The sequence below is a fragment of the Notamacropus eugenii genome, chromosome 3 (genome assembly GCF_028372415.1).
Source record: "Notamacropus eugenii isolate mMacEug1 chromosome 3, mMacEug1.pri_v2, whole genome shotgun sequence".
Taxonomy (NCBI): domain Eukaryota; kingdom Metazoa; phylum Chordata; class Mammalia; order Diprotodontia; family Macropodidae; genus Notamacropus; species Notamacropus eugenii.
The window spans coordinates 224,130,715-224,155,844 of NC_092874.1; the positions used below are offsets into that span (position 1 = coordinate 224,130,715).

At 43.0% G+C, this 25,130-nt stretch overlaps 1 protein-coding gene across 3 annotated transcripts in view; it reads left to right on the forward strand.

The window, feature by feature from the left end:
• Positions 1 to 24,709, forward strand: part of SCN8A (sodium voltage-gated channel alpha subunit 8) — a 203,889-nt gene extending 179,180 nt beyond the window's left edge. For 2 of the 3 annotated variants that reach the window (XM_072654712.1, XM_072654713.1), the window contains 6 exons: positions 9,408 to 9,692; positions 11,390 to 11,443; positions 12,075 to 12,212; positions 13,371 to 13,475; positions 15,824 to 16,094; positions 18,039 to 24,709. In XM_072654712.1, coding sequence (XP_072510813.1) covers positions 9,408 to 9,692; positions 11,390 to 11,443; positions 12,075 to 12,212; positions 13,371 to 13,475; positions 15,824 to 16,094; positions 18,039 to 19,186 — 2,001 coding nt within the window. In that variant the 3' untranslated portion in view covers positions 19,187 to 24,709. Of the gene's footprint in view, positions 1 to 2,669; positions 2,793 to 9,407; positions 9,693 to 11,389; positions 11,444 to 12,074; positions 12,213 to 13,370; positions 13,476 to 15,823; positions 16,095 to 18,038 lie in introns of all 3 variants that reach the window. The other variant, XM_072654715.1, reaches the window with a different exon arrangement.
• Positions 24,710 to 25,130: the final 421 nt, after the last annotated feature.

Sequence of the window (25,130 nt, forward strand, 5' to 3'; positions counted from 1 at the left end):
TCCAAATGAAAACTTGGAGAATTTTAAATATCTCTCTACTTATTGTGTGATGTCCCAGGCAGCTCTGTCTTTGCCCACCACCTTCTAGCCTGATAAATCTCTACAGGACTGACCAGTTGAGCAGCCAAATCTATCAGAAACAACCGGAGACTGGTCATCTACAGCTGCTTCTGAATTGGTCTCTGTGCTTCCCCAACCCCTTTCCCTATTTTAGGTGTTTGTCTTAGGTTTAACCACCCACCCTGATGAGCTGGGTTCTATGTGCCTTGTTTGGAAAGCCACTAAGGAGAGGGTCAGTAGGCTTCTTATAAAGATGTGATTAAACAGGACAACTATGGGTCCACCTCCATCAGATACCTTGGTAGGTTCAAGACAGTTTTGTCAGACGCATACATTAATGTCTCTCTCAAAATCCAGTACGTGGAGAATGACTAGGGCTAGTATTATCTTCATGTGGAAACCCTAGGTTAGCAGCATGGAGGGGCTAGTAGGTACTGCTCCCTTCTGATGGTGATGATGAAGAAGACAAAGGATTGGTTGGTGCTGCTGCTTTCCCTATTTTCCTCTACATTTATCTTGGGCAAGATTGAAATTTGTGCCACTGGATCTTGTACTGACCATATCTACCATGTCCCTTTGTAAATCTTTCTGGTGTCGGTGTTTTCAGTAATATTCGGTCAGCCTCTAAAACCCTAACTCCCTTTAAAATGAAACTCCTTGGAGTTTCACTTCCCTGCCTTGCTAAGATTCTGTCCCTGGGTGGTGCAGGAGGCAGATTCTCTATATACAGCCCTGCAAAATGACTTTTAACTTTCAGAAAACCTATTGGCATCATTCTGGTTCCTGAGAAATCTGCTTCACTAAAGGTTCCATAACTCTAAAAAAAATGTAAATCCTTGAGTCTTTCTATCCCTGGGGACTTTCATTTCCCCCTACCCACAGGCTCACCTCTACCAGTCCTCTACTCTGATTATTCCTTCTTTTAAAAGCAAAAACAAAAAAACCTCTCTCCATTCAAACCAGAGGCACAGGAATTACATGTGTAACTGCTACTAACATAGGATACAGAAAAGGCAGCAAATAAAACTACTCTGTATTTTTCCACCTCTGCCTTAAAATGTCACCCTACCAAAAAAACAGCAACAAATTAAAGATGGCCCTTTATTGTATAAACTGGGATTGTTTTTTTAGAACCAAATTAGAAAATAATAGTGAGAGTGCTGGCAGCTAGAATTCAGTTTCCCAGCTCAATGAGCAAAAGTCAGTCAATAGACAGAATCCCTTGGGATTTAGATTAGAGGCTTATGCCTCTCTGTAGCATACTTATGTGTGGTTAGAGGCCCTTGTGCCATAGTGCCTGGTGCAGACACTTGTGTAGGACAAGGTAAGTGTGACTCAGCTGGAGAGATGAGGGAGAGGTTAACCTGGAAGTCCTTGGGCACTATTTTAACATATGGTCTAGGAAGGTCTAGCTACCTCATTTTTTGCTTCCTCTCTATGTCTAGTCAACTCCTAATTGCTCAGAGACATGTTTCTTATCCCTTGTTTCTCCTCTTGCCTGCCTTTCTGGCCATTTCACTGTTCAGTTGTACCTGAGATAACGTGTATTGGGAAGGGCATTGGTTTGGGAGTTCCAGGGAACTGGGTTCTAATCCTGGCTCCATTACTGACCAGCTTAGGGACCTTGGACAAGTCCTTTCTCCTGCTGTCAATTTCCTTATGTAAAAGAGGAAGAGATTAGATTAAATGACCATTAAGTTCTCTCCCCATTTTAAAATTCAGTGATTCTGACAGAACATAGACTTGAAAATTCCTTGGCCTGAGGTTCAGAACCTTGAGAATGGGAGAGTAAAACTCTTAACTAGTGAACTATTCAAGAGTGAATTGTAGATTCAATTATCCAACTTAATTCTGCATCTTGAATGATTAAGAGTTGACTGTGGCTGGGGAGGAATCAAGGATGGGCAAGGTTTCTCTAAGGAGGCCAGGAAGGTCCTCTGTGATTGCTCATCTTTTTGGTCTTTTGCAACTGGGAGTTTTTAGGTCTGGTGTATTGCTTATCTGGTATATTTTGTTTGTTTGTTTTTTTTATTAACTCATCAAACTCTTAAACAAATGGTGTTTTGTCAACCATTACCATGGTCACCCCACCACCAGGATTAAGAGAAATTATCCCTATTGGAAAACCAGTGGTGAATAAACTGAGGCGGGGACAGCTGGTGCAGTGTGTGTGTATTTATCTGTATTCTTTCTCATAGGTACCTTTAAATTTGTCTGGCTTAATTTAATGGGAACTTCTGGGACCTGCAGAGACTATAAAGGGCGAGGGTAAGGTTCTTGTCATCTCTTCAGGCTCTTCTCTTTCCAATGGAATTTCCTCCCTCTTACCCTCCCCCTCCAGCCCTCTTTTTTTCCTTTCTGACCCATTTGTGCTGCCTTCTCTCACTTTCTCTTCCCTCTGTGTGTTTTTTACTTCTGCCTCTCTCAACCACCTTTCCTTCCAGGTCGTTTGAGTCAAGTTGAAGTAGGCAGCTGGTGCCACCCACCTTCCTGTACCCTGGGGGGCCCAGTCTGTGTTATCAGTGCTAGGGGCTTTATTCTAACCTTCTGGAACCTCTGCTTTCTTTCTTTTTTTTTCCCTTTTTTTTTTCTCTTCTGTTTCTGTGTAGGTCTCTTTAGTCAGCCTTATAGCTAATGCCCTGGGCTACTCGGAACTAGGTGCCATAAAGTCCCTTAGGACCCTAAGAGCTTTGAGACCCTTAAGAGCCTTATCACGTTTTGAAGGGATGAGGGTAAGATACTCAGAGCAGCTGATCCTTCTGCATGCCGATGGAAACTGTTTAAGCATGCTAGAACTGATCACACTGGTGGAAAGATCATTTAAAAACAAATTTGTGATACAGCTGCTGACTTGATCCTCCACTCTTTTATTTCTCCCTTGCATCCTCCCCTTAAAAAGGGAAGTTGCATTAAGCCGCCTCATCACATGAATATTGCCCCTCTCCTCCTCCAACAACAACATGCCATTCACAAAACATGTTAACATTGGCTGTTCTCATTTGGCCTGGCTTTCCTTTAGCACTTGAGACGGCTTTCTGGGCTGTTGACTCAAAAGGGAGAATCACCAGGTGCAAAGAAGGGGAATTCTAACCCAAAGACTCATTGAAAGGTCTAGGCTTCACTCAGGGAGAGAGCTATGTAGGGAAACCCTTGGGGAGGGTCAGTGGCCGAATGTGAAGGGGGTTCCTGAGGGCCTTGAACCACAATGACAGGAGTGGAATTGGGGAGTGGGTGGAATTTGGCCTGCCTGGGAGAAGAGATGGATGGTTCCCTCCCCCCCCCCCCCTTCCCCAATTAAATTCCTCTTATTGCACCTTGTTGTTCTCAGCCCAGTCCAGATGAGGACTGGCAGCCTTTGTCTGATAGCAAAGCTTTCCTCTTCACCCCCTCCTCATTTTTCCCATGCTGTTTGGACCCTTGTCCTATCACTGTCAAATTAGCAACGAAACACTATTCGAAAGGTTTGGACGTTAACAAGTCCTCCAGAAATCTCTCAGCCACCTCCTTCCTCTTGCTTCTGAGGACTCTACTTTCCAGTCCAAACAATGCAAGGTGTAGTCACCCTGCTAACTGAAAAACAAGGCTCCTTCTATTGGGATGCCTCTTTCTGGTTGGGTTTTTTTTTTTTTGGTTGTTGTTGTTGAAATAAATCATTGTCCCCCCAAAAAAAGTTCATTTGATTTTTTAAAACCAAAACAGACCCCTGGGACAACTGATGTTTTGGTAATAGTTGTTGCCCAACAAATATTAGAGAGGTCTGTTACCCTTCATGAGGCCAAAAAATACTCATGTTTCCATTCAGATATCGAATGCATGCAGGAGAGCAAACCAGAGGATATGTAGAGAATTTCAGAATTTTTCAAAAAGATCATTTGGGTTGGATTTGCCTTCTGAAATTCAAAAATGAAAATTTAACAGTTGTAATCATCTACATGAAACAAGTAAACTTGGGAAACTATCTGCCAGCACAGGGTTTCTGAATTGGCTTCCTGTCCTGGAATCACTGTCTCGTATGCTCTGACTTACCTATAGAGGAACAGGAAGCTCAAGGTTTCACTGTCCTTGTGGAGTTTATTGTGTTTATCCTGCCAAGCACCATTTGCAACAACCTCATTTCCCTCTTGTAGCACAGTCACAGTTGAGTCTCCTAAGTGTGAATTTACTTTGTAATCTGCCATGAATCCATGGAAGGTTCTGGAAGCTTAGTTCTCCACCAGCTTATTAGAATAGAATCTACTCCTGAATGTCTGAAATGATTAACTTGAAATTCACAACTTCCTTTTAGAGATAAGAGTTTTCAGAATGTGTGTCTCTGCTTCAATGTTATGATTCAGAACTAAGCCTATAAGGAGAGGAAATATCTTGTAGTGAGTGGGGCAAGGGACTAATCTCCCAGAGTCCTCTTCTCAGTGTGGCTCAGAGTCATGGAAAAGAGGGTTAATGATTCCCCAACTGCTCAAGCTTATTCCAGAGATGTCAGTGCAGTGCAAAGACCATATTAGCAGTGTGATAGGTAGGCTATTTAAATCTTTTCCCAGCTCTGGGACTTACAACAGAAGCTCCTGAAATCTAACACATGTTGCATACCTGCACGTTTGCTCAGTTGACCCACCATGCCATAGACTCTGGTAGATTGATAACTATTCTCCTGAATTAGGTTTGTGGTACATACAGAAAGCTAAGGAAAAGTGCATCATAGACCCTAGTTCTCTTACATCCCAACGCCTAGAGGCTTTTCAACTTTAACGTCTTAAGGAAGAGTCTTCACTGACTCTCTGGCCGATAACAGCAGGCTCATTCAGAAGTTATCTGGATGTAGCATGGGCTCTTTCACTCGCCCTACCCCCATCTTCTACCTCCTCACTCCTCTCTTCCATCCTCTCCAATGGGGTCCAGTCCCTACCCCCAAACAAGCATCTCCTTCCTGCTAGCTTCCAGGCAAAGTCTGTGAGCCAGAAGGCTCAGAATGGACTGTCAGAATTAGAGAAAGCTTCTTACTGGTGCTATTCAAATGAACAGAAGGACAGTGAAACTGCCCGCTGAGATTGTCTCCAAAGGTGATGTAAACAAGGCTGTGTTCTCTACTAGAGCTGGGCTTTTAAATGTTAAATGTGCAATGTAGGAAATTGTTCTGTAAATCCATCCCCTACAATATTTGATTAGTAGGCTTATGTCTTGTAGCAACCTCCATTCCTACTGCACAACCATCAGGCTAATGCAGCAAACAGTGATACCAATTGGAAAACAAGGTGGGGTGTTTTTGGAAGGAGGGAGGATGGGGAAGACTCAGGCTCGTCATGCAGTCCCATGGCAGGTCCCTAGAAAGCAGCCTCCATGACTCTCAGCCAGGCATTGGAGTTCCTCTGTAATAACTGGAACTTACAAAATCAAATGTATTCAAGAATTGCTTTTGGAAGGGGGGGTTGTTTGTTTTTTACTTTTGCTTTACCTTTAAGACAGAATTTTGAAATATGTTCCCCCCTCTACCTCTCCCCATCTTTAAATATCCTCATCATCTGAACACGTTCACCACCAATGGGCTCCACTGTCACTGTGCTACTTTAAATCAGGGTTCTGACCCTAACAAAACAGCTGTGCTTCATTTTCATTTTTGAGAGGAAACAGATGTCCCCAACCCCATCTGGTGGAAACTGACTTCAGTCTCTCTTTCTCTCTCTCTCTCTCTCTTTCTCCTTCCTCAAGCCAAAGTCCAGAAATTTGAAATGCTTGTGCTATTGGCAAAGGAAATCCACAGTGTAGTTCTTTGCTTTTCTCTCCTTCATAGTAGTCTGCATTCTAAAGATCTTGATGTGCTACTATATTATTGAAGACATAAAATAGTAATGCTATGATACATGCATGCATTTTTGTCAGTTGTCAATGCGCAGTCTGCACTGGAAAGCCATGTTCCCTCTGCCAGATGTTAAAAATGGACAGATTTTATGTATTTATTGAGCATCCACAATGTACTGAATACCATAGAGAGATTACAGAAAAGGTTTTTAGAGCAATGACCTATGTTGGGATTTAATCTCATTATCAGTCAAATATAATCTATACATACGTCATCATTGTGTCCTCAGCTAGATAAGAAGACTGTAGTTTGGTATAACCTGACTTTGGTTATTCATCACTGATAATGCTACCCACATCTAGATAAGAAGTGAGAATGAATGTCTGTAACAATAGAGTACTTTCCTTGAATCAATGACTGGATGACCACACAAAAAGCTTTAGAGAATAAAAATTCAAATATATTTTAGTGCCTAATTCATTCATTGCAGCAGGAAAATATGAATGAACATTTGCTATGCCCCCACACTGTACTGGATCCTGTGGACTAGGAAATTGGAATAAGAAGTTAACGTGGTTCTCTGTCCTTTAAGATCTAACATTAGTGCAGTACAATGAAACAGACAATGTAAACCCTGTCTCTGTATGTTTCATAGCTTGGCAGCTAATTCTGGAACAGAGAACAATTAACAGCTTCATGAATTCCATTTGTGTTTGCTCTTCTATTCTTAAAGCTGATTTGGAAATAAAATGGTTTCCTTGATTGGCAGTAAATGAGTGTGCCAGTAAATGAATGCGTTTACATAGTACGTTCATATTTGAATTTCGTTCAGGTCCACCATATCTTTCATGCCTCTGATCAAAGGAAAAAGACTATAAGAAACAGCCTGGCACAATGGAAAGAGCCCTGGATTTGAGTCCCAGCATCACTCCCTGTATAAATATGGGCATGTCACTTCTCTCTGGGCCTCAGTTTCCTCATTTCTAAAATGAGAGTATTAGACAAGATGTTCTCCAAAGTTTCTTCCAGTTCTAAGTCCTATGCAGAAAAAAAAATTAACCATTAAAATATAAGTTTGACTGAAAGATTGGTTAATGAATTAGCCAAAAGTGATTCCCTTCTTTGGACATGTTCAGCTGTGGCACATACACAGTTTGTAGGGTACTTGCCTCTATACACTTGTATAGATTTGACTGGGTTAAAGACAGGTCCGAGAAGTCTTCCTGGAAGCAGTAGTCCCCTAATTGAGTTAAGAAAGCACTGTTTGGTGTTTGTGACCTTTTGCTTAGATGGACTTTGTACAAACTTTTAAAGTTCTTTATCTCAGACTGCTGTGTTCTTGTATACCAGCTGCAAGGTCCTGAACTGGGCCCTGAAGTGAGATGCTGGAGTCTTTATGCAGCTTCTAGGGGCTGATTAATCCCTTTGGGAAGTATCCAGCCCCCTCACTGCTCCCATTTTTTTTTTCTGTTTCTTCCTTTGCTCATTTCCTGCTTGGTCATTCCTCTACCAAAGGGTGAAAATGGGCAGCAGGAGAAGGTGAAACTGAAATCAAACCCATTTTAGAGTTTATTAGCTGTTTTTGTTTTAAAAAAGAAAAGAGGAAAATTTAGCGAGGGGGAAAATTGAAGCTATTGGTTCAAATAAGATTTGCACGGTGTCTGTGGATTTTAATTACCTAGGTTTTCTCTGCCTAGACTAATTTGACAATTTTCTACCAGTGAAATTCAAATGACTAAACTGGTGGTTCTTGGAGAGATTCTTTTGATTAGAATATTAAGAGATATTCACCTCCTAAACAATTCAGAGAAGATAAATTAGAGACACCCACAACCCCCATTTTAACATGAAGATCAGATCTGTAGGTTGTGATAGAAGGATATTCCTTCTTGTTTGGAAAGAGCAGATGGTCCTTTTCGGCCCCATACTCTGCAGAGTGACGGGGGCAGTCTGCTGAGAAAGTCTGAGATAAGGAAAGAAAGGAAGCCTTGCCCAGAGGTCCAAGACAAGAGCTAGGTCCCTGACATTGCTTCTTATGTTAACTGAAAGCAGATCACACTTGGGTTTTTCTTACTGTAAGCGACTAGTTACATTTTCTTTAAGAGAGAACTAGGAAAAGCAGTTCATTCTGGATCACGATGATAGCTAACACTTCTATAGTGCGTTACTACGTGCCAAGCACTGTACTAGGTACTTGCTTTACAATTATCATCTCATTTGAGCCTCACAACAGTCCTGGGAGGCAGATGCTATTATTATCCCCATTTTACCGATGAGGGAATTGAATCAATCAGAGGTGAAGTGACTTGCTGAGGGTCACAAAGCTTGTAAGTGTCTGATGCCCAATTTGAACTCAGATCTTGAATCATAAACTGGGTAGGAACTAGACTAGATCTCCCTGAATACCAGAATAGTGTTTTTCTTACTACATTTATTACTATATTATATATATATAATATATTACTATATTATTTTTTCTTACTATATGATTATTTTTTAAAGTTTTTTGAATTCCTCTAGTGAAAAATGACATAAAAAGTGGAAATGATAACCAATTACTTTGCAAATTTTAGACTGCTATATAAGTGATGGTTATTTTCATCACCTACATTGTGAGCAAAAATAAAGGGCCTCGGAGCTGAAAAGTAACGATTATTTCCTTGTTTCTGATTTGGGGGCTTATAATCACTGGTTCCGAGCAAATGCCCTATTTTTGGTTAGCTATCAGCGACTCCCTGGAGGGTTTTAATGGTATTTAAAAATGAGATTGAAGAAGTAAGTCAGGCTTGTACTCAGTAAAGGTCCATCAGCATCGGACAGGGTAGGGTGTGAACTGTCCGGTGAACCAAAGGCTGGCTCATTGTGTAAGAAGCAGCTCTCAGAAACTCAGCAGCATATAAAGTCAGAAACTGTGAAGGAGAAAGAGCCTATGTGAGAAGCACACGGTTCCAATTTCATTTGACTGTTCTGTAGAGGGAATATAGCTTTTTACCTTGAGCCTGCAAAATATGCATGCTCAGCTATTGCCTGAAACAAGATAACTGGTCTTGCTTAGTCACAAAAAGACTCGATGTATTGTTCACTGACACACTGTTATCTTCAAAAGGCAATTCTCTGGTTGATCTTGAATGATCATACCTTGTTTTACAGTGGGGGAATGTCTGTTAAAGGCAGGTGAGAAGCTTGACATTGCTCATTTCCCAGATCTGGCCACATTTTACAAAGGATATGGGATTGGGCAGAACAGGCTGAGTAGTCTGTCAATCTAGAAAGTTGCTGCCTGGGAAAGAAGTCTCGGGACAACTTGGGCTGGAGAATTCATTTGCATTGAAATTGTGACACGTTTCATTAGAATGCTCCTGAAGTATAGTTCACAGGCCTGGATATGTTTAATCCTCCCTGTGGAACTGTCAGGGTATAACCAGTCCAAAAGAGAACACAATGGTCTGCTGACCAGCATAAGCCACGCAATATCATTCCCCTCCTGGAAATAAGGAAATGTACTCTTGGAGCCTCCCTCCATGTCTGAGCTCTCTCCCCCTTTCCAATGCAGGTGGTGGTGAATGCCCTGGTTGGTGCCATCCCCTCCATCATGAATGTTCTGTTGGTGTGCCTGATCTTCTGGCTGATTTTTAGCATCATGGGGGTGAACCTGTTTGCAGGAAAGTACCACTATTGCTTCAATGAAACAGCAGAGTACCGCTTTGAGATAGAGGAAGTCAACAATAAATCAGACTGCGAAGCCCTCATGGATGGGAACTCCACTGAGATCCGGTGGAAGAATGTGAAGATCAATTTTGACAATGTAGGGGCAGGATATCTGGCTCTTCTGCAAGTGGTAAGTTCTGATATTCTGCAACACCAGCATATTCCTACCTGGTGACATCTCTTACATGATTCATGAGCCAAGGTCACAAATGGCTTTCCTCAGATTGAAAACCTAGGCTAATTTTTTGAGGCCCAGACCCTCCCAGAGCAAACACCCTAATTCAGTCTTTGCAAGTATGGTATAGTGGAAAAAGCTCTAAACTTAGACTCATGAGAGACCTGGGTTCAAATGTGACCTGTGATGCTTACTCGTGTGACCATGAGCAAATTCTTTAACCTCTCTGGCCTTCACTCTCCTTCTCTGTCAAGTGGAGGCAGCAGTATTTGAAGCATTACCTCATGGGTTTGTTGAGAGTGTCCCGTGAGCCGATCGTGTGTAAAGGGTTTTAAAAACCTTAGCGTGTGTTACAAATGTAAATGTCCGATGGTGTTAATTCCCAAAGAACCTTCTAACATTTAAGGTCTCCTTTAGAGGAATTCTTCACTTGTAGCTCAGCAGTATTCTTCTGTTGGCAATTACTTTAAAAAAAAATGGACAAATGTTTCTGAAATGCCCTTAATTCAGAGACTAGGTGCCCACTGGAATAACAGGATGGTGGCTTAAAGAGGGAAGTGAAAGGCTGCCGTACTGTCTGGGCTGACAAAAGAAGCAAGTCAGATCCAGCAGAGACAGTGGAGTTTGAGACAGAGCCTAGTGTACATAATCAGTTGTATTAAAGTCATGCATAATTTGTGCAGATATATGCCTACAGTGGGAAATTATAAAGACAGTGTCCTTGCGTATGGTAGTGTTCTGAAACTGTCGCTCAAAGTCAGCACCAGAAAAAGGTCGCTGAAACTCCAAAGAAGATCACCTTGATAGGGAATGGATATATATTATATATACATATGTATGTGTATGTGCAATACGTGATATGTACTTATAAATGTACATACATATAGTTTTTTTTTCTGTTACTACAGAAAATTCCACAGAATTTACTACAGAATTTCATTCTGCCATGCCTGGTTTTCTTCCTGTCCCCCAGCTTCTTAACCATTTTTCATTACTAGTTTAGATCCTGACTAGAGACAAAGGGGGAAGGAGCTGATGGTTTCTGAGGCCAATGCCTTAGATGAAGTGTGTTTATGAAGGAGAAGGGTAGCTGGGAGTTGGATGCTGTTAAAATATGACCGTGTCTTTTTCACACCCCTGTTGTTTATTGCAAAGTGTTTTTGAAATGCCCTTAATTCAGACTAGGTGCCCATTGGAGCCCAGGAACCATCCTGCCATGGACCCAAGCATCCACAGGCACAGTGGTGTAACCCCATTGTATTTGCTTGCCCTCAGGTTCATTTTGTAGGCTCTCTCTCTCTTTTTTTATTTTAGCAAAATGTTCCTTTTGCCTAGATTTTAGACCAAATGAAACATCTATTCCTCACCCAAGTGCCAATGTAGTTCTTTCCCAGGCTATTCTTGGTTGTACTTAGTGACTTGAACAAAACCCCCTTGGGAACCGTATTAACAAAGAGTTGGGAAATGTTGTGTCCAAGCCAGAAGGTACCTAGGCTCCCACAGAGTAAGATGCTTTCCTCCTGAGTGCTCCTTGAGACTCCAGCCTCTTTGGGAATTACCTAAACCATGACGCTTCTGCTTGTCCTTCCTCCCCCATCCCGAAGCAGGCTGGGCTGCTGCCTGCACAATCTAATGATGCCTTTGTTTGCCAGGCGACCTTCAAAGGCTGGATGGACATCATGTATGCAGCTGTGGATTCCCGAAAGGTAAGGGTCAGATGACACAACCTATCCCCTTCTGGTCTGGATAGAAAGCAAGAGGGGGGAGAAAAGGTGAATTAGTCTAAGGAAGTGTTTCTGAAAAGGTTTGGGATTGTCATCCTGGAGCATTTATTACATTACATGTTTATTACAGATTCTGGTTTCCCCCCTGAAAGTCCATCACTCTGCTAGGTTAGCGCCAGTTGATTAATCATTCCTAGAGCTCCAGATGTTGATTCCTGCTTGGTCCAGGGAGGATGCTGGCATCTGGGGCCTACTGCGCAAATCCATTCCCAGTGGAGCAGTGTGTCTCCGACTTGATTTCCCCTTTTTAACATGGGAGACTTGGTCAGGATAGGCCCATTTTATCCCCAGAACTCTCAAACCAGTCTAGTGAGAAGCATAAGGTTTTCTTCCTTGTTCAACAGCGAGAGAGAACAAATACTGTACAGTGTCTGCTACCACAATTGAGATGACCAGGGCAGAACAGGTGTTGCTGCTTTTCATATGTCACAATCTAAACTCTGTAATTCCCCCCAACACACACACACACACACACACACACACACACACACACACACACATGAGTTCAGAAAGGAACATGACTTTGGAATTTTTTTCTCTCGTCTTGTGGCAGCCTGATCAACAGCCTAAATATGAAGATAACATCTACATGTACATCTACTTTGTCATCTTCATCATCTTCGGCTCCTTTTTCACTCTGAACCTGTTCATTGGTGTCATCATTGACAACTTCAATCAACAAAAGAAAAAGATAGGTCTTCCCCCCTCCTTGCCCCCCCCCCCCACCCTGATCAAATCAGCTCCCAGCTATCATGAGTATGCCCAGCGTAAAACTGGGCCTCTCACAAGTGAAGCTTCCTCTCCTAACTCACAGAATTATAGAACCTTGGAGGTGGAAGAGAGGGAGATCAGAGGTCATCTAGCCCAGCCCCAGCCTGGGACTTAAAGCCCCTTCTGTGACAGCCCCCTGTTCAATGGCCTTGTCATTAACAGTCATTTTTGGTGTTTCAGGAGTTAATTATGCAGCATGAGGATTATCCAAGTTTTCTGTTTCTCCTCCCTTCTCTTTTCAGCTGTTTGAGTACTTTAATTACTTATTATCCCATTATCTGGGGGTCAGAACCAGAGAGAATCATTCTGGTTTAAAAAAAAAAAGTGATAGGAGAGGAATAGAAAATAGGAATCTATCAATCAGCAGGTATTTATTAAGCACCTAATGTGCGCCAGGCACTGTGCATTGCTGTAATAAAGTTTGAGGTATTCTATTTATTCCTATTAACTATGATCCACTTATTTTAGGCTTGTATAGAAGACTTTCATTCATTTTATAAGCTAGCTTCAACTACAGAAATTCTTAGAGATTCTCTATTTTGTTAAAATAGATCTTTGAGGTATTAAATATTACCTGAAATATGTGGGCCATGGGAAGTTTTATACCTTTAGAAAGATTTTTGTTTTTATGTGTTTCCACTTTTTATTCTATGTACCTCTTTGAAAGGGCGGCCTGTCTAGGATATACTTATGTGATTATGAAGACATTTTTATACTTATTTCAAAAGTCATTACCCTCCTGAGAGTAGGTACGCAGTATAGAGAAGTCTTGTCAGTCTCCAAGAAAACTAGAATTTTCCCCTGACCACCTGAAGACTGGAAGAACTCATTATTATCCAATTATTATCCAATCCAGCAGATTGGATCTTCTCTAGGCTGGATCTGAGAGAACTCAAGGGAAGGGCAGACCAAGGCAGATTCCCTCCAGGCTTTCCCTAAACAGGATCAGTGCCCCAAGACTACCTCAGCCTCACCTTGTTGCTTAGCACTACACTGCAGGGAGGTTCAGAGGGAACAAATAAAAGATTAGTGTCTGATCACAAGTTGTAACGGCTCGTCCTTTCTTTCCTTCCTTTACTTTGGAGGTCAGGACATCTTTATGACTGAAGAACAGAAAAAGTACTACAATGCCATGAAGAAGCTGGGCTCCAAGAAACCCCAGAAACCCATCCCCAGGCCCCTCGTAAGTGTCTGAGAGCTGAGGGCAAGAAGCAGTGCAGGCTGGGCCCTGGGAGGGGAGGAGAAGGGTGAAGGATTTCTCTCCTGTTCTCTCCTCCTCACTGAGCCATACCATGCAGATCTGTGGGTGAGGGAGATAGCAGCTCGGGGCCTTTCATTGGTGGGGAGATATGATGAAGGCGCAAAGGGATGTCATGTTAACAACAACTGGCAAAGAGCCTGGCGAGATCAGGGGTTTAAATGAGCAAGAATTGGCAGGGAGAATAAATCCAAAAATGTGTCTTTTTTTAGTTACTGTCTTCTCAGCTTTTCTCCATGAAGCAGTTGTGATCTGTACGGTCCACTTCTGGAAATCAGCAGAGATTCTTTGGGCAGCCATTGGGGAAGGGCAGAGAGGAGAGCAGGACAGGGAGCTCGCCCAGGCCTTTGCTGGTTCATAATTCCTGTGGGTGAAAATCAGAGCTCTTCATATAAGTTAATTTTTGGGGTGGTATCATTAGGCAGATAGCATCTAAGAAGATGCACCATAGCCAAGACTTTCCATGTTACTCTTCCTCTGACCCACTTGCTTCATTGGTAGATTGCTAAATGGGTTCCAAAGCAGGAGATAGCCCAGCAATTTGGAACTCAGAACTTAAAAAAAAAAAGAACGTGAAAAAGAGGGAATCATCTTCTTTTTCAATCCCAAGGTTCTTTCCTTTATTTCTTTTTATTAAAGTCACCATGGCAGTAACTGTCCTACACAGCTTCTGAAACAGGAGTTCTTTACCTGGGATCCATAAACTTGTCTGGTTTTTTAAAAAATATTTTAATAACAAAATGTCAGTATAATTGATTTCCTTTATAATCCTATGTATTTTATGCTTTTGAAAACATGATCCTGAGAAGGGGTCCATAGGCTTCATCAGACTGCCCCAACTTGTTCTAAAATACTATTTTTAGCTACTTTTCTGCTCTCCCACCTCATGTTTGAAATTTGTGAGAATTTGTGTCTTGAGGTGATAGGAGAGAGTAAACCTGAATATATTTTTCTTCAGGTAGATGCTTGTGTTCTTTTAAACTAGTGCAGCAAGGAGCAGTAAGATGAGTAAGTTCAAATCACTCATGTTATCTCAGATGTCACTAAGACAGCCCTGAGCGACCAGGCCAGAAGAAGTGAGAGTCCCACTGCCCTCTTCCCTGAGATGATGACTTCTGCAGATTTAGTGTGAGTTTCTTGGGGCCATGTTTTAGAAAGGACATTAACAAGATAGAGAATGGCCAAAAGATGGTGACCAGGATGGAGAAGAGACTAGGGACAATGCTAAAGAAGGATCTTTGAAGGGCCTGCAGAAGAGAAAGCTTAGCAAGGACGTGATAGCCATTTAAGTATTTGAAGGACTGTCATGTGGATATGACACATGTCATGGGTCAAGATGGGGCTTGTTCTGCTTGATCCCAAGGACTAGGCCAGGAGTGAGGAACCTGTAACCTTAAGGCCGCAGGTATCCCACCCCTGGACTAGACCTAGAAGGAGAGAGTAGAAATTAAGAGAACCAAATTAAAACTCAGTGAAAGGAAAACTTCCTAACAGCTTGCAGTTGTACAAAAAATGAAAGAGGCTGTCTTGGGAGGTAGCAGGTTGTCCTTTCCTGGCAGTCTTTAGCTAAAAGGTGGATGATCACTTGTTGAGCCTCTTGTAAAGGAAATTTTTGTTCAAGTACCAGCTGAACTGGATGGCCTCTGAAGGTCCTTCCAACTCAGATGCTGTGAGACAGGGGCAAGGAGGAGGAAGGAATAGCTGGAGAACCACCAAAGGAGGAAAGACAACCAGAATAGGAAAGAAGATTCAAATCTTTGCTATAGGAGGATCCTTTGAAGGGACTAAGAAGGTTTAACCTAGAGAAGTTGCCTTAAGGGGCACATGAGAACTGTTCCAAGAATTGGGTAGACTGGATTTTTGCTGTTTGACCCCAGAGGGTCAAGCTGGTCAGACTGGCTGCCTCAGAAGGTGGCAGAGACTGGATGGCAATCTGTTAGGTACGTTGTCGTAGGGATTCTTTTCAGGTGCGGGTTGAGCTAGGTGACCTTCCAGTTCTGAAGTTCTGCTGGGGATATTGGGAAGTGTGAATAGGGTCCATGGTACAAATGAAATCTTTGCAGCCAAACAATTTTAGAAATCTCTTTGTAAGATAGGGCAACCACTATTCCTAGCAGGATGCCAGAGCAGATCTCTATAAAAAGAAGGGGAGAGTTACTGGGTTAGTAAGGTAGGGAGGTCAGTACTACATCTAGTAGTCAAATATTTCCTTTGCTTGAGAAAGTTCTTCTGAATCTCCATGTTTTTCCTTCTTCCTCTACATATTTCCTCAGAACAATATCCAAGGTGTTGTCTTTGATTTTGTAACTCAACAAGCTTTTGACATCGTGATCATGATGCTCATTTGCCTCAATATGGTGACGATGATGGTAGAGACAGACACCCAGAGCAAGCAGATGGAGAACATCCTCTATTGGATTAACCTGGTCTTTGTCATCTTCTTCACATGCGAGTGTGTGCTCAAGATGTTTGCTTTGCGGCACTACTACTTTACTATTGGTTGGAACATCTTTGACTTTGTGGTGGTCATCCTCTCCATTGTTGGTGAGCCAAAGGGATCAAGAGGGGAGGGCTTCTGGCATTTTGGGGGCAGACTGGATCCCCCAGCCAGCTCGGAAACATTTGTACTACTTGCAGTTCACAAGTAACTCACGAGCACCAATGAGAGAAATGGCTGAGCTATGTATTAGGCTTTAGATATGAGGAAATGATTAGACTTGGTCCTTGCTCTCAAAGAACATAACAGTCTAATAGGGAAAAAAAATAGATGTTATCATCAAAATATTTGTTTGAAATACTTGGGGCAGCTAGATGGTGCAATGAATAGAGCACTGGCCATAGAATCAGTGAACCTGAATTCAAATCCAGCCTCAGACATTTGGGCAAGTCACTTAACCCCAACTGTCTTGCCTTCCCACCTGTAAATAATAAAATAAAATACTGAGGGAAGTATGAAAAGAGAAAAAAAACCTAGTCAGAGATTTTTAGGTTTAAAAATGGCGAGGAAAATCCAGAAAAAATTCTGGAGGTGGCTTTCTGCTAAAATTTGAAGTATAAGGAACTAGAGGAGGATGTGGATTGAGTATATTGTCCCACCACTGGAGGTTTTCACTAAAACAAGATGGGGAAGCCACCCTGGTTCAGTTCAGATTTGGTCTTGAATCCTGGCTCTCAGAGTGAGACTGAACCCAGAAGACATTTGGAGGTTTTCCTGGTATCCTGCTGAGAAAAGAGGGGCGGACGTGAGTTTGAGAATATTTGCTGTCATTCCTTATCCTATCCACTTTTGGGGACTATTGACCTTTCCTACATATTCCGTCCTCTCCTGGTAGCTACAAGTACAGGCATTGTTGTCTTGGAAACTGCAGTGGGTGCTGTAACTCCGCATTTGCCTCCTCCAGTAACCCCAAGCTAGCTTGCTTCTCCCTTTTTTGCCTCTCTCTTCCCTGAAAATAAAAATCCAGTTTGGACTGACTCCTGATGACCAGATAAACCCCATAGGCACTAGAAAGTAATGGGTATTGCCCAAAGCAGAAAGAGTTCAGGAGAAACCTTAGATTTGAGCTGTGGGCCGTGAGATTATTCCTTGTTGGGCTTAGATCACATCCAGCTTTCTTGAATACTTCACAAAATCCTTAGGCTGGAAAAAGTCAGGAGAGGTCAGTCATTCAGTCCAGCCCCCTTCCTCTGTACATTCCTCAAAGAGAAAGTACTCTTTCCTCTCAAGGAAAGGAACTCCCACCTGACCCCATTAACACATTTCAGTATTCAGTTTCTTGGTAGAGTTGCCCTAATTTATACTCTCTCATGTCCCAGGTGAAGCTTTTTCCTATTTATTTGGCCCTTGGAAAAAATTAAAATTTTTTCTGTGAGAAAGCTCTAAAGAGCAGAAACTGATTTTCCTGTGCAAGTTTTATGTTCCGATTTTTTCACCATCTCATGCTTCTCGTCTCTCCCCTTCTAACTTCTCTACCATCACCCTTGAGTTATGTAGACCACTATAGAATTCTAATCAGGGTTATACGCAGGCTGAACGTAAAGGGGAAAAGACATGGCCGATATGTTTTGTCAGTGCATTTGTATCTTTTGACAATGTGGGCATTTTTTTTTAACTTTTAACTGTGGTACCACATTGAGACCATACTTACAAGAGTCTAGTAGCCTTTGTAACCCTGGGAAAGCCATTCCATTCTCATGTGTCCTTTTCTTGTCTCTCAAGGATGTTGAAATATGAAGGAGACAGTAAACTTGGCATTTGTTTCAAACTCCTTATAGGAAAGGCACCTTGTACATTTAATGTAGTGGTCCTATAATTTTTAGCTTATGAGAAATTGGGGGATGTTTTCTCTAAGGAGACCTACGACTGTAAGGGGAATTGGTCTATAAATTAGCTATGATTTTCTTGGGGCTAAAGGAGCCTGGGCAGGGAGATGAGGGCTAGATTGTGTCCATATTCTGACTTGTCTTCTTCTACCCTTTTATCCCTAGGAATGTTCCTAGCTGATATAATAGAGAAATATTTTGTGTCCCCAACTCTATTCCGAGTCATCCGATTGGCCCGAATTGGACGCATCTTGCGTCTTATCAAAGGAGCCAAAGGGATCCGTACCCTTCTCTTTGCCTTAATGATGTCCTTGCCAGCCCTTTTCAATATCGGCCTTTTGCTCTTCTTGGTCATGTTCATCTTCTCCATCTTTGGGATGTCTAACTTTGCCTATGTCAAACATGAAGCTGGTATTGACGACATGTTCAACTTTGAGACATTTGGCAATAGCATGATCTGCCTGTTTCAAATCACCACCTCAGCCGGCTGGGATGGTCTCCTGCTGCCCATATTGAACCGCCCACCTGACTGCAGCCTGGATAAGGAGCACCCAGGCAGCGGCTTTAAGGGAGACTGCGGGAACCCTTCGGTGGGGATCTTCTTCTTTGTCAGCTACATCATCATCTCCTTCCTGATTGTGGTAAATATGTACATTGCCATTATCTTGGAGAACTTCAGTGTGGCCACAGAGGAGAGTGCAGACCCTCTGAGTGAGGATGACTTTGAGACCTTCTATGAGATATGGGAGAAGTTTGACCCTGATGCCACGCAGTTCATTGAGTATTGTAAACTGGCAGACTTTGCTGATGCTTTAGAGCACCCACTTCGTGTCCCAAAGCCCAACACCATTGAGCTCATTGCTATGGATCTGCCAATGGTAAGTGGCGACCGCATCCACTGTCTGGACATCCTTTTTGCCTTTACCAAGAGGGTCCTGGGGGACAGTGGAGAGCTGGATGTCCTTCGGCAGCAGATGGAAGAGAGGTTCGTAGCATCCAATCCTTCCAAAATGTCTTACGAACCCATCACCACCACACTGCGACGCAAGCAGGAAGATGTGTCCGCAGTGGTCCTTCAGCGCGCCTATCGGGGACATTTAGCCAGACGGGGCTTCATCAGCCGAAAGCTAACCTCCAATAAGCTGGAGAATGGGGTCACGCACCGGGAGAAGAAAGAAGGAACCCCTTCTACAGCCTCCCTCCCATCCTATGACAGTGTAACGAAGCCTGAAAAGGAGAAACAAGAGCGCGCAGAGGAAGGAAGGAGGGAAAGAGCCAAAAGACAAAAAGAGGTCAGGGAATCAAAGTGTTAGAGGAAAAGCAAAAAATTATATATTGTACAGATTTAAAACTTGAAAGTGAAAGATTGTTTACAAACTTCCTGATTATTGTCAGTGCAGACAGCTGTGGAGACACCCTTCCCCAGAGATCTATACCAGACGTAGTCCACTTCCCATATAACAAGGTCGCGTCTTGAGCAGTGACCTGCCAGAGGCAAAGGACCCTTCTCTATGGACACATGGATTTCCTAATGCTCGGGCAGGTGGTTACTGCATGTTTTCACATCAGTCAATGCAACTTTAGGACAAAACCAAGAGGAAACAAAAACAGGACACAGTGAATAGGCTGCCGGGACCAGCATATTTCCGTTGCAGCCAAACGGGTTTTATTTTCTCATTTTATTGATTCTCAGAAGCAGAAAGCACCACTTTAACAGTTTGTTTGTTCATGCAAACTATATTTGCATTCTTACATTAGTTAAGCAGCTAAAAAAAAAAAGAAAGAAAAGAAAACACATTTAGCCCATGTCATTTAATTGTCACTTTCTTTGGTATTAACCGCATCTTCTTTACATGGGCTTCACATGGTTTGGAGATGGGTGGGAAAAACAACCAGGTTTCTTCAGGCTGAGGAGGACTTGCTCAGGCCAATTCCAAACATTGTGCTCGTTCACTGCGTAGAAACGTTTTGCATGATGGCATGCTGTGATCAGAAGTCATGCATGAGAACCATACACCACAGGACACTAATGACCTGTCCACTGCACTGGGTCATCCTTGGGACAGGACCCAGCCCTGCACCGGCCACTGTATTGGGAGACAATGGTAAGATGTCCACGCCCACTACAATTCCTTATCCGTTCTTAGAAGTCTTTCACACACTTCCCAGGTAATAACAAAACAAAACAAAAGCAAAACCAACCCACCAAACCGACAAGCAGGCCAAATCGGGTGTTTTTTATGTTAAACAGACATTTCTGACATACAGCCATTATTGCATATTTAAAACATGAACTCCTAAATGCTGCTCCATGTCCTGTTCATGGGGATACTGATACCAAATGGCTTGTATCAAAAACATCACTGTAAAACCAAATCCTACGGCTTACAGAAACAAACAGAACCAGTTCATTTGTACCTTGCAATATTTACAATGATAATTCAGCCTTTGCACTGGAGAACAGGCATTATTTGGGATGGAGATAAGTGCTATTAGAAAGTAGCACGTTATCTCGTGGTATTTCAGGGAACTTGAGCCAGCCTGTGGCTGGGGGCTAAGGAATTCTCACTTCACTTAGCATCATGTCCTTCTGCATTCTTGCTTTCTCTGGAAGGAGGAGGTGGGGGGAGGGAGGGTTCAAATATTCTATCCTGGTCTTTTGGCTCTTCTGCAGTGGGGTGGTATATACAGCCTGGCTCTCTGCATGACCTTTCTTTGCTTCCATAACATTTTCCACCAGACAGGGGTTCTCACTGACCTCTCTGGAATGGGGTGGACAGAAGCAACAGGACTGTGCTGGGGCTGTCACTGACCTTTGTGGTACAGCAGTAGTTGAAAAGTTCTGAGGTGGAGATGGAACCACCTTTTTACCTAATTCCATTTGGTTTCTTCTCTGCAGCACTCTTGATGGGAAGGGGATTTCATAATCATACTCCAGGAAGTTCTAATTTCTCCCAGCACATTTGGTTTCTGCCAGTTTTGTTGTCTATTTAGTCAGCTCTCTGTTCCCGCTGTCCATTTCCACTGGCCTGTGATTTTAGGGCAGGGTTACCTTGCCCATAGAATGAATTCCCCCTCAAAAAATATACTTTTCCATCCTGTTTAAGGAAAGAATGTTTTAGTCCCATGGTTTCTCATTGTGCTGACTTTTGATTTTCAAACTGAGATGCTGCAGCCAAGTGCCAACGAAAGAAAAGAGGGAGAAATATGAGAGTGTGGACCAAATCAAATACAACCTTCTGGAACCAGAAAAAGGGGAAAAAATCCCCCCCCAAAAAACCCATATACACCGACCTGCCTTGCAATAGAAGCACTTAGGTTGTCATTTCACAGTTTAACTGGCTTGTTTTGCATAGACCAAACCACAGCCAATCAGTAAGCAGAACTCTCCATTAGGGTGGACTTAGTGACAAGGGAGCGAGGTCCATTCAGTTCTCCTAGACCAATTCCAGCAATGTCATCAGCAGAGCTGTCTGCCCTACTATACCAGATACAAGAATGGGAAGTCATTTTTATCCGCCAGTTACCCTCCTTACCACTAGATTGTATAGTCACATACATATGTACAGGCTCCATTGTAAACAGCACAAAACAAAAGCTGAGACGTGTGGTTAAACTTTTTAAGAGAATTATAAATACTGTAATATATCATCATTTTATTTTATTGGCATGCCTTTTGTAAATACAAAAGATTAACTAAATTAAATAGGAAATGGCTTCTGGCTTATGCCATTGTCATGTTTATTTTTATTTTTTATACTTTTCTTTCTTCTTAGGTCTTAGATGCTGTCAGCCAATGTACATCCCCAAACCAGACAGACAAAAAATTTTTTTATTGCTAATGGTCTTTTCCAAAATGACAAAAAAAAGTTTATTTTTGTTCCAATGTGCAATAAATTCTAACCACTTCTATGCAAGATTTGGCTAAACTTCATAATTGTTGTTAGGTCTTGAGATAGGCAACAGAGTTGTAACATCCAGCATGGCGGGTACATGGAGTGCTCATGCTAATGATGTCATTAAGCTACTAGAGCGTAATAACGAGATTTTCCCTGAAATTTAACTGTTTTTTCCTTGCCCTAATTCCCCATCCCCAACCCAACAGGCTTCCTCCTCAGTACCACGTGGGCCTTGGTATCTGACATCCCTCCACCAGCTTCCCAGGGAATAGTTCGTTCCCGCTGTCATTTGAAGTTTCATCTTTTTTTGTTGTGGTTTAAAAAAAAAGAAAAGATGTAGTAACTCTTCTGACCCTTCTTGCCCATACCTAGTCACCCACCTCCACCCTACTCCAACACTCCTTTTGGTAGCAAATGACACCATCACCAGCAGTTTACACCCACAGAGAATGGGCACTAAACTGAGAGAATTACTACTGACATTTTTGTATGTCTTCCCTGGGCAGGTGAGTGGCAATACTTTGCCAAAAACTAAAAATGCCAATCAGGAAAGCAGCAGCATCCACAGTACCACTGCGCGCATATATATAAATATATATATAGATATATAAATATAAATATTTATTTTTTGTAGCCAGGTCCTTGGTGCAGTATTTATACTTGGGAATCCACCTTTAAAAGAGGACAAAAAAGCAAACAGACACACGATGCTGTCCATTTAAAAAGCCAAGCCAAAGCCTCGAGCAGCAGCATCAGACGGTGCAGTTGTCGGTGGGTTCGGTTCGTACCACCCCCTCCCCCGCCTTCTTTCCTTCCAACTGTGGTTGCTCTAGAGGAATTCCAAGCAGAGGGCAAGATGGAAGTTGGGGGAAGGGTAGAAAAACTGATCCAATCCAAATGAGCTGCGCTTAATCCTTGCTGAATGCATCCTGTTTGGCATGGGGAGTCCATGTAGGAGAATTAAGTAGAGACCCCGAGGCAGAACCCCTGGGGTCACCTCACCCAAAGTCCTTTTCTTTTTCTGCCGAAACAACTGTAAACCTGTAAAAGACCAATAATGAAAGATGGGTGTATTAGTGACTGCATGGAGACCGATGCTGCTCTAGGGCAGGTGTGATCAAATACATCACTATCGTAAGCCAAAAGGAAACCTAATAAAAATGACCCTTTTTACTGTACAAGGCAAGTTCGTCTTGGTGTGTGTCTGTTGCTTGACTGTCCCGGTTCTTGAGTTCTGATTTGGGTCTGGGAAATGAGATGGTAGCGAATTTGAGTTGGGAAGGGAGGGAAGAGAGATCAGAAAGTCTCTTGGAAGGCGGTGGTTTCAGGGGCAGGAGCATAGTAAGATGGGAGTGGAAAACCTGACCCAGACTCAGATGCCAACCCCAACAAATGCCCACACTGGATCTTGGCCCAGAGCCCCCAGAAACCTACCAGCCTCCCTGGCTGAGTTTCTGCAAGGTGTCGTTAGTGTCGGTCCTGCTGGTTTGGTCTCAGCTGCTTTCCCCATTACATAACAAATTTCACACTTCTTCAGTGGGCGTGGCTCCCAGTAGCTTCCCCCTCTCCCCCCCTTTGCTATGCAGTACACTGACCCCTGGCCATCACTGCTTCTACGGTTGGACACAACGGGGCTGATTCTGAATATAAATCACTCCCCAAAATACGTTCTACAACAGCCCGATAAAGGGCACCCCTCTTGTAGGCCATAACTCTGGTCCAGAGATACGCAATAGCAAAAAACAAGTGCTTGTGGCTAGGCTCGGGAAGCTGCTGGTTTGAAAGGAGGTAGATGGCAGTCCCATCCCCAAAGCCAATTTTTGTTTTTTTTCTCCTGGCCCCCAGCTCTGCAATGGAGGCACGTTTGCCATCAGTTAGGACTTGAGCCCTGAGCATCTTCAACCGTGTTGCCTACTTTTTCCCCAGTGCCCAGTTTTTGCAAAAAGCTTTGTCCATTTTTCAGAAACCTCATCCCACACGCTGCACCTACTCACACTCCCTGAGGAATTGGCTACAACTGGCCAGCACAGTGGGGAAATCAGGTCAGGATCAGGGAGAGAACACAAGGTTTGCACCAGAATGGAACAAAGCACTCAGCGCCTGGTTGCCTTGGTCTTCCTTCTCGAAAGGTAGCCAGCCCAGCTCTTTTCCAAAGTCAGAACAATCTCCTGGGGCTCCCACTGCTGCTGCTGTACGTAGAGGTTGTTGAGAAGCTTGAGGTGGGTGTAGGTGTGCGAGTGTTGTGTGTATGCGCGCGCGTGTGTTGTGTGTCTGTATGTATGTGTATAGGACATTTATAGGTAAAGGGGAGTGTGACCCAGTGGTTTCAGCAAAGGGACAGGACTCCTGGATTCCACCCTCAGCTCCTGCCACTGGCTCGTTCTGTGGCCTTGGGCAAGTCACTTAACCTCTCTGTGCCTCAGTTTCCTCATCTGTAAAATGGGGATAATAATACTGACCTACCTCACAGGGGTGTTGTGAGGCTTCAACTAAATGTCTGTAAAGCGCTTTGAGGTCCATGAGGCAAAGGCACTAGGGACGAGCAAAAAGTATTATTATTATAACTATTCTTGAACTGAGGAAGATGAAACAGTCCCATAAATGCTGCTATTATGAGAGCCATTTTAAATTGCACTGCTCCAACCACCCCCGCTTCTCAGCATCAGAACAGCAGGTCGAAAAAATGGCTTTCTTTTCACTTGCTTCCAGAGTTGGTGATAACTAGACAGTCTATATTGTTTTCCTTGTTGTATCTCCTTCCCCCACCCTCTTGGCTTGTTCCCTGTTCCGTTTCTGCGGAGAAAGGCAGGCATGCTTGAGACATGGGAATGTATAGTGGGTTGGAAGATTATAGTCTGAAATTTTGATTTTACTTTGTACTGTACATCTTTTTACTTTAGAATTTGCAATAAAGGGTTACATCAATCTTGTTTTCAACTCTCCTCTTGGATCGGCCTGTCATTCTCTCATTGCTGTCAATCTTCATCTCCCTCAGCAGAGTCCTTTTAGCTTTTAGCCCAGCCTTGGAGGGAGGGAAGGAGGCTCCAATCAGGGATGACTTTGACCCTAGTTCGAGATGGGTGCAGGCTAAATTGGCCTTGATTTCTTAGGGCATTCAGCCTCATTATTACACACACACACACACACACACACACACACACACACACACACACACAACCTATTTGGGAAAGGTCAGAAAAAGAATTATCAACAGGTTGAGCTTATAGTCAAAGCTGCCTAAACTCCTAGAATTTTGCCCAACCTGTTGAGGAAGAAAGGAGAGGACTCTATCCTCCGCACTTAGATTTGCCACAGTGACAGCCAAAATGATCTATAGCATCAATGCCTAATACATGAA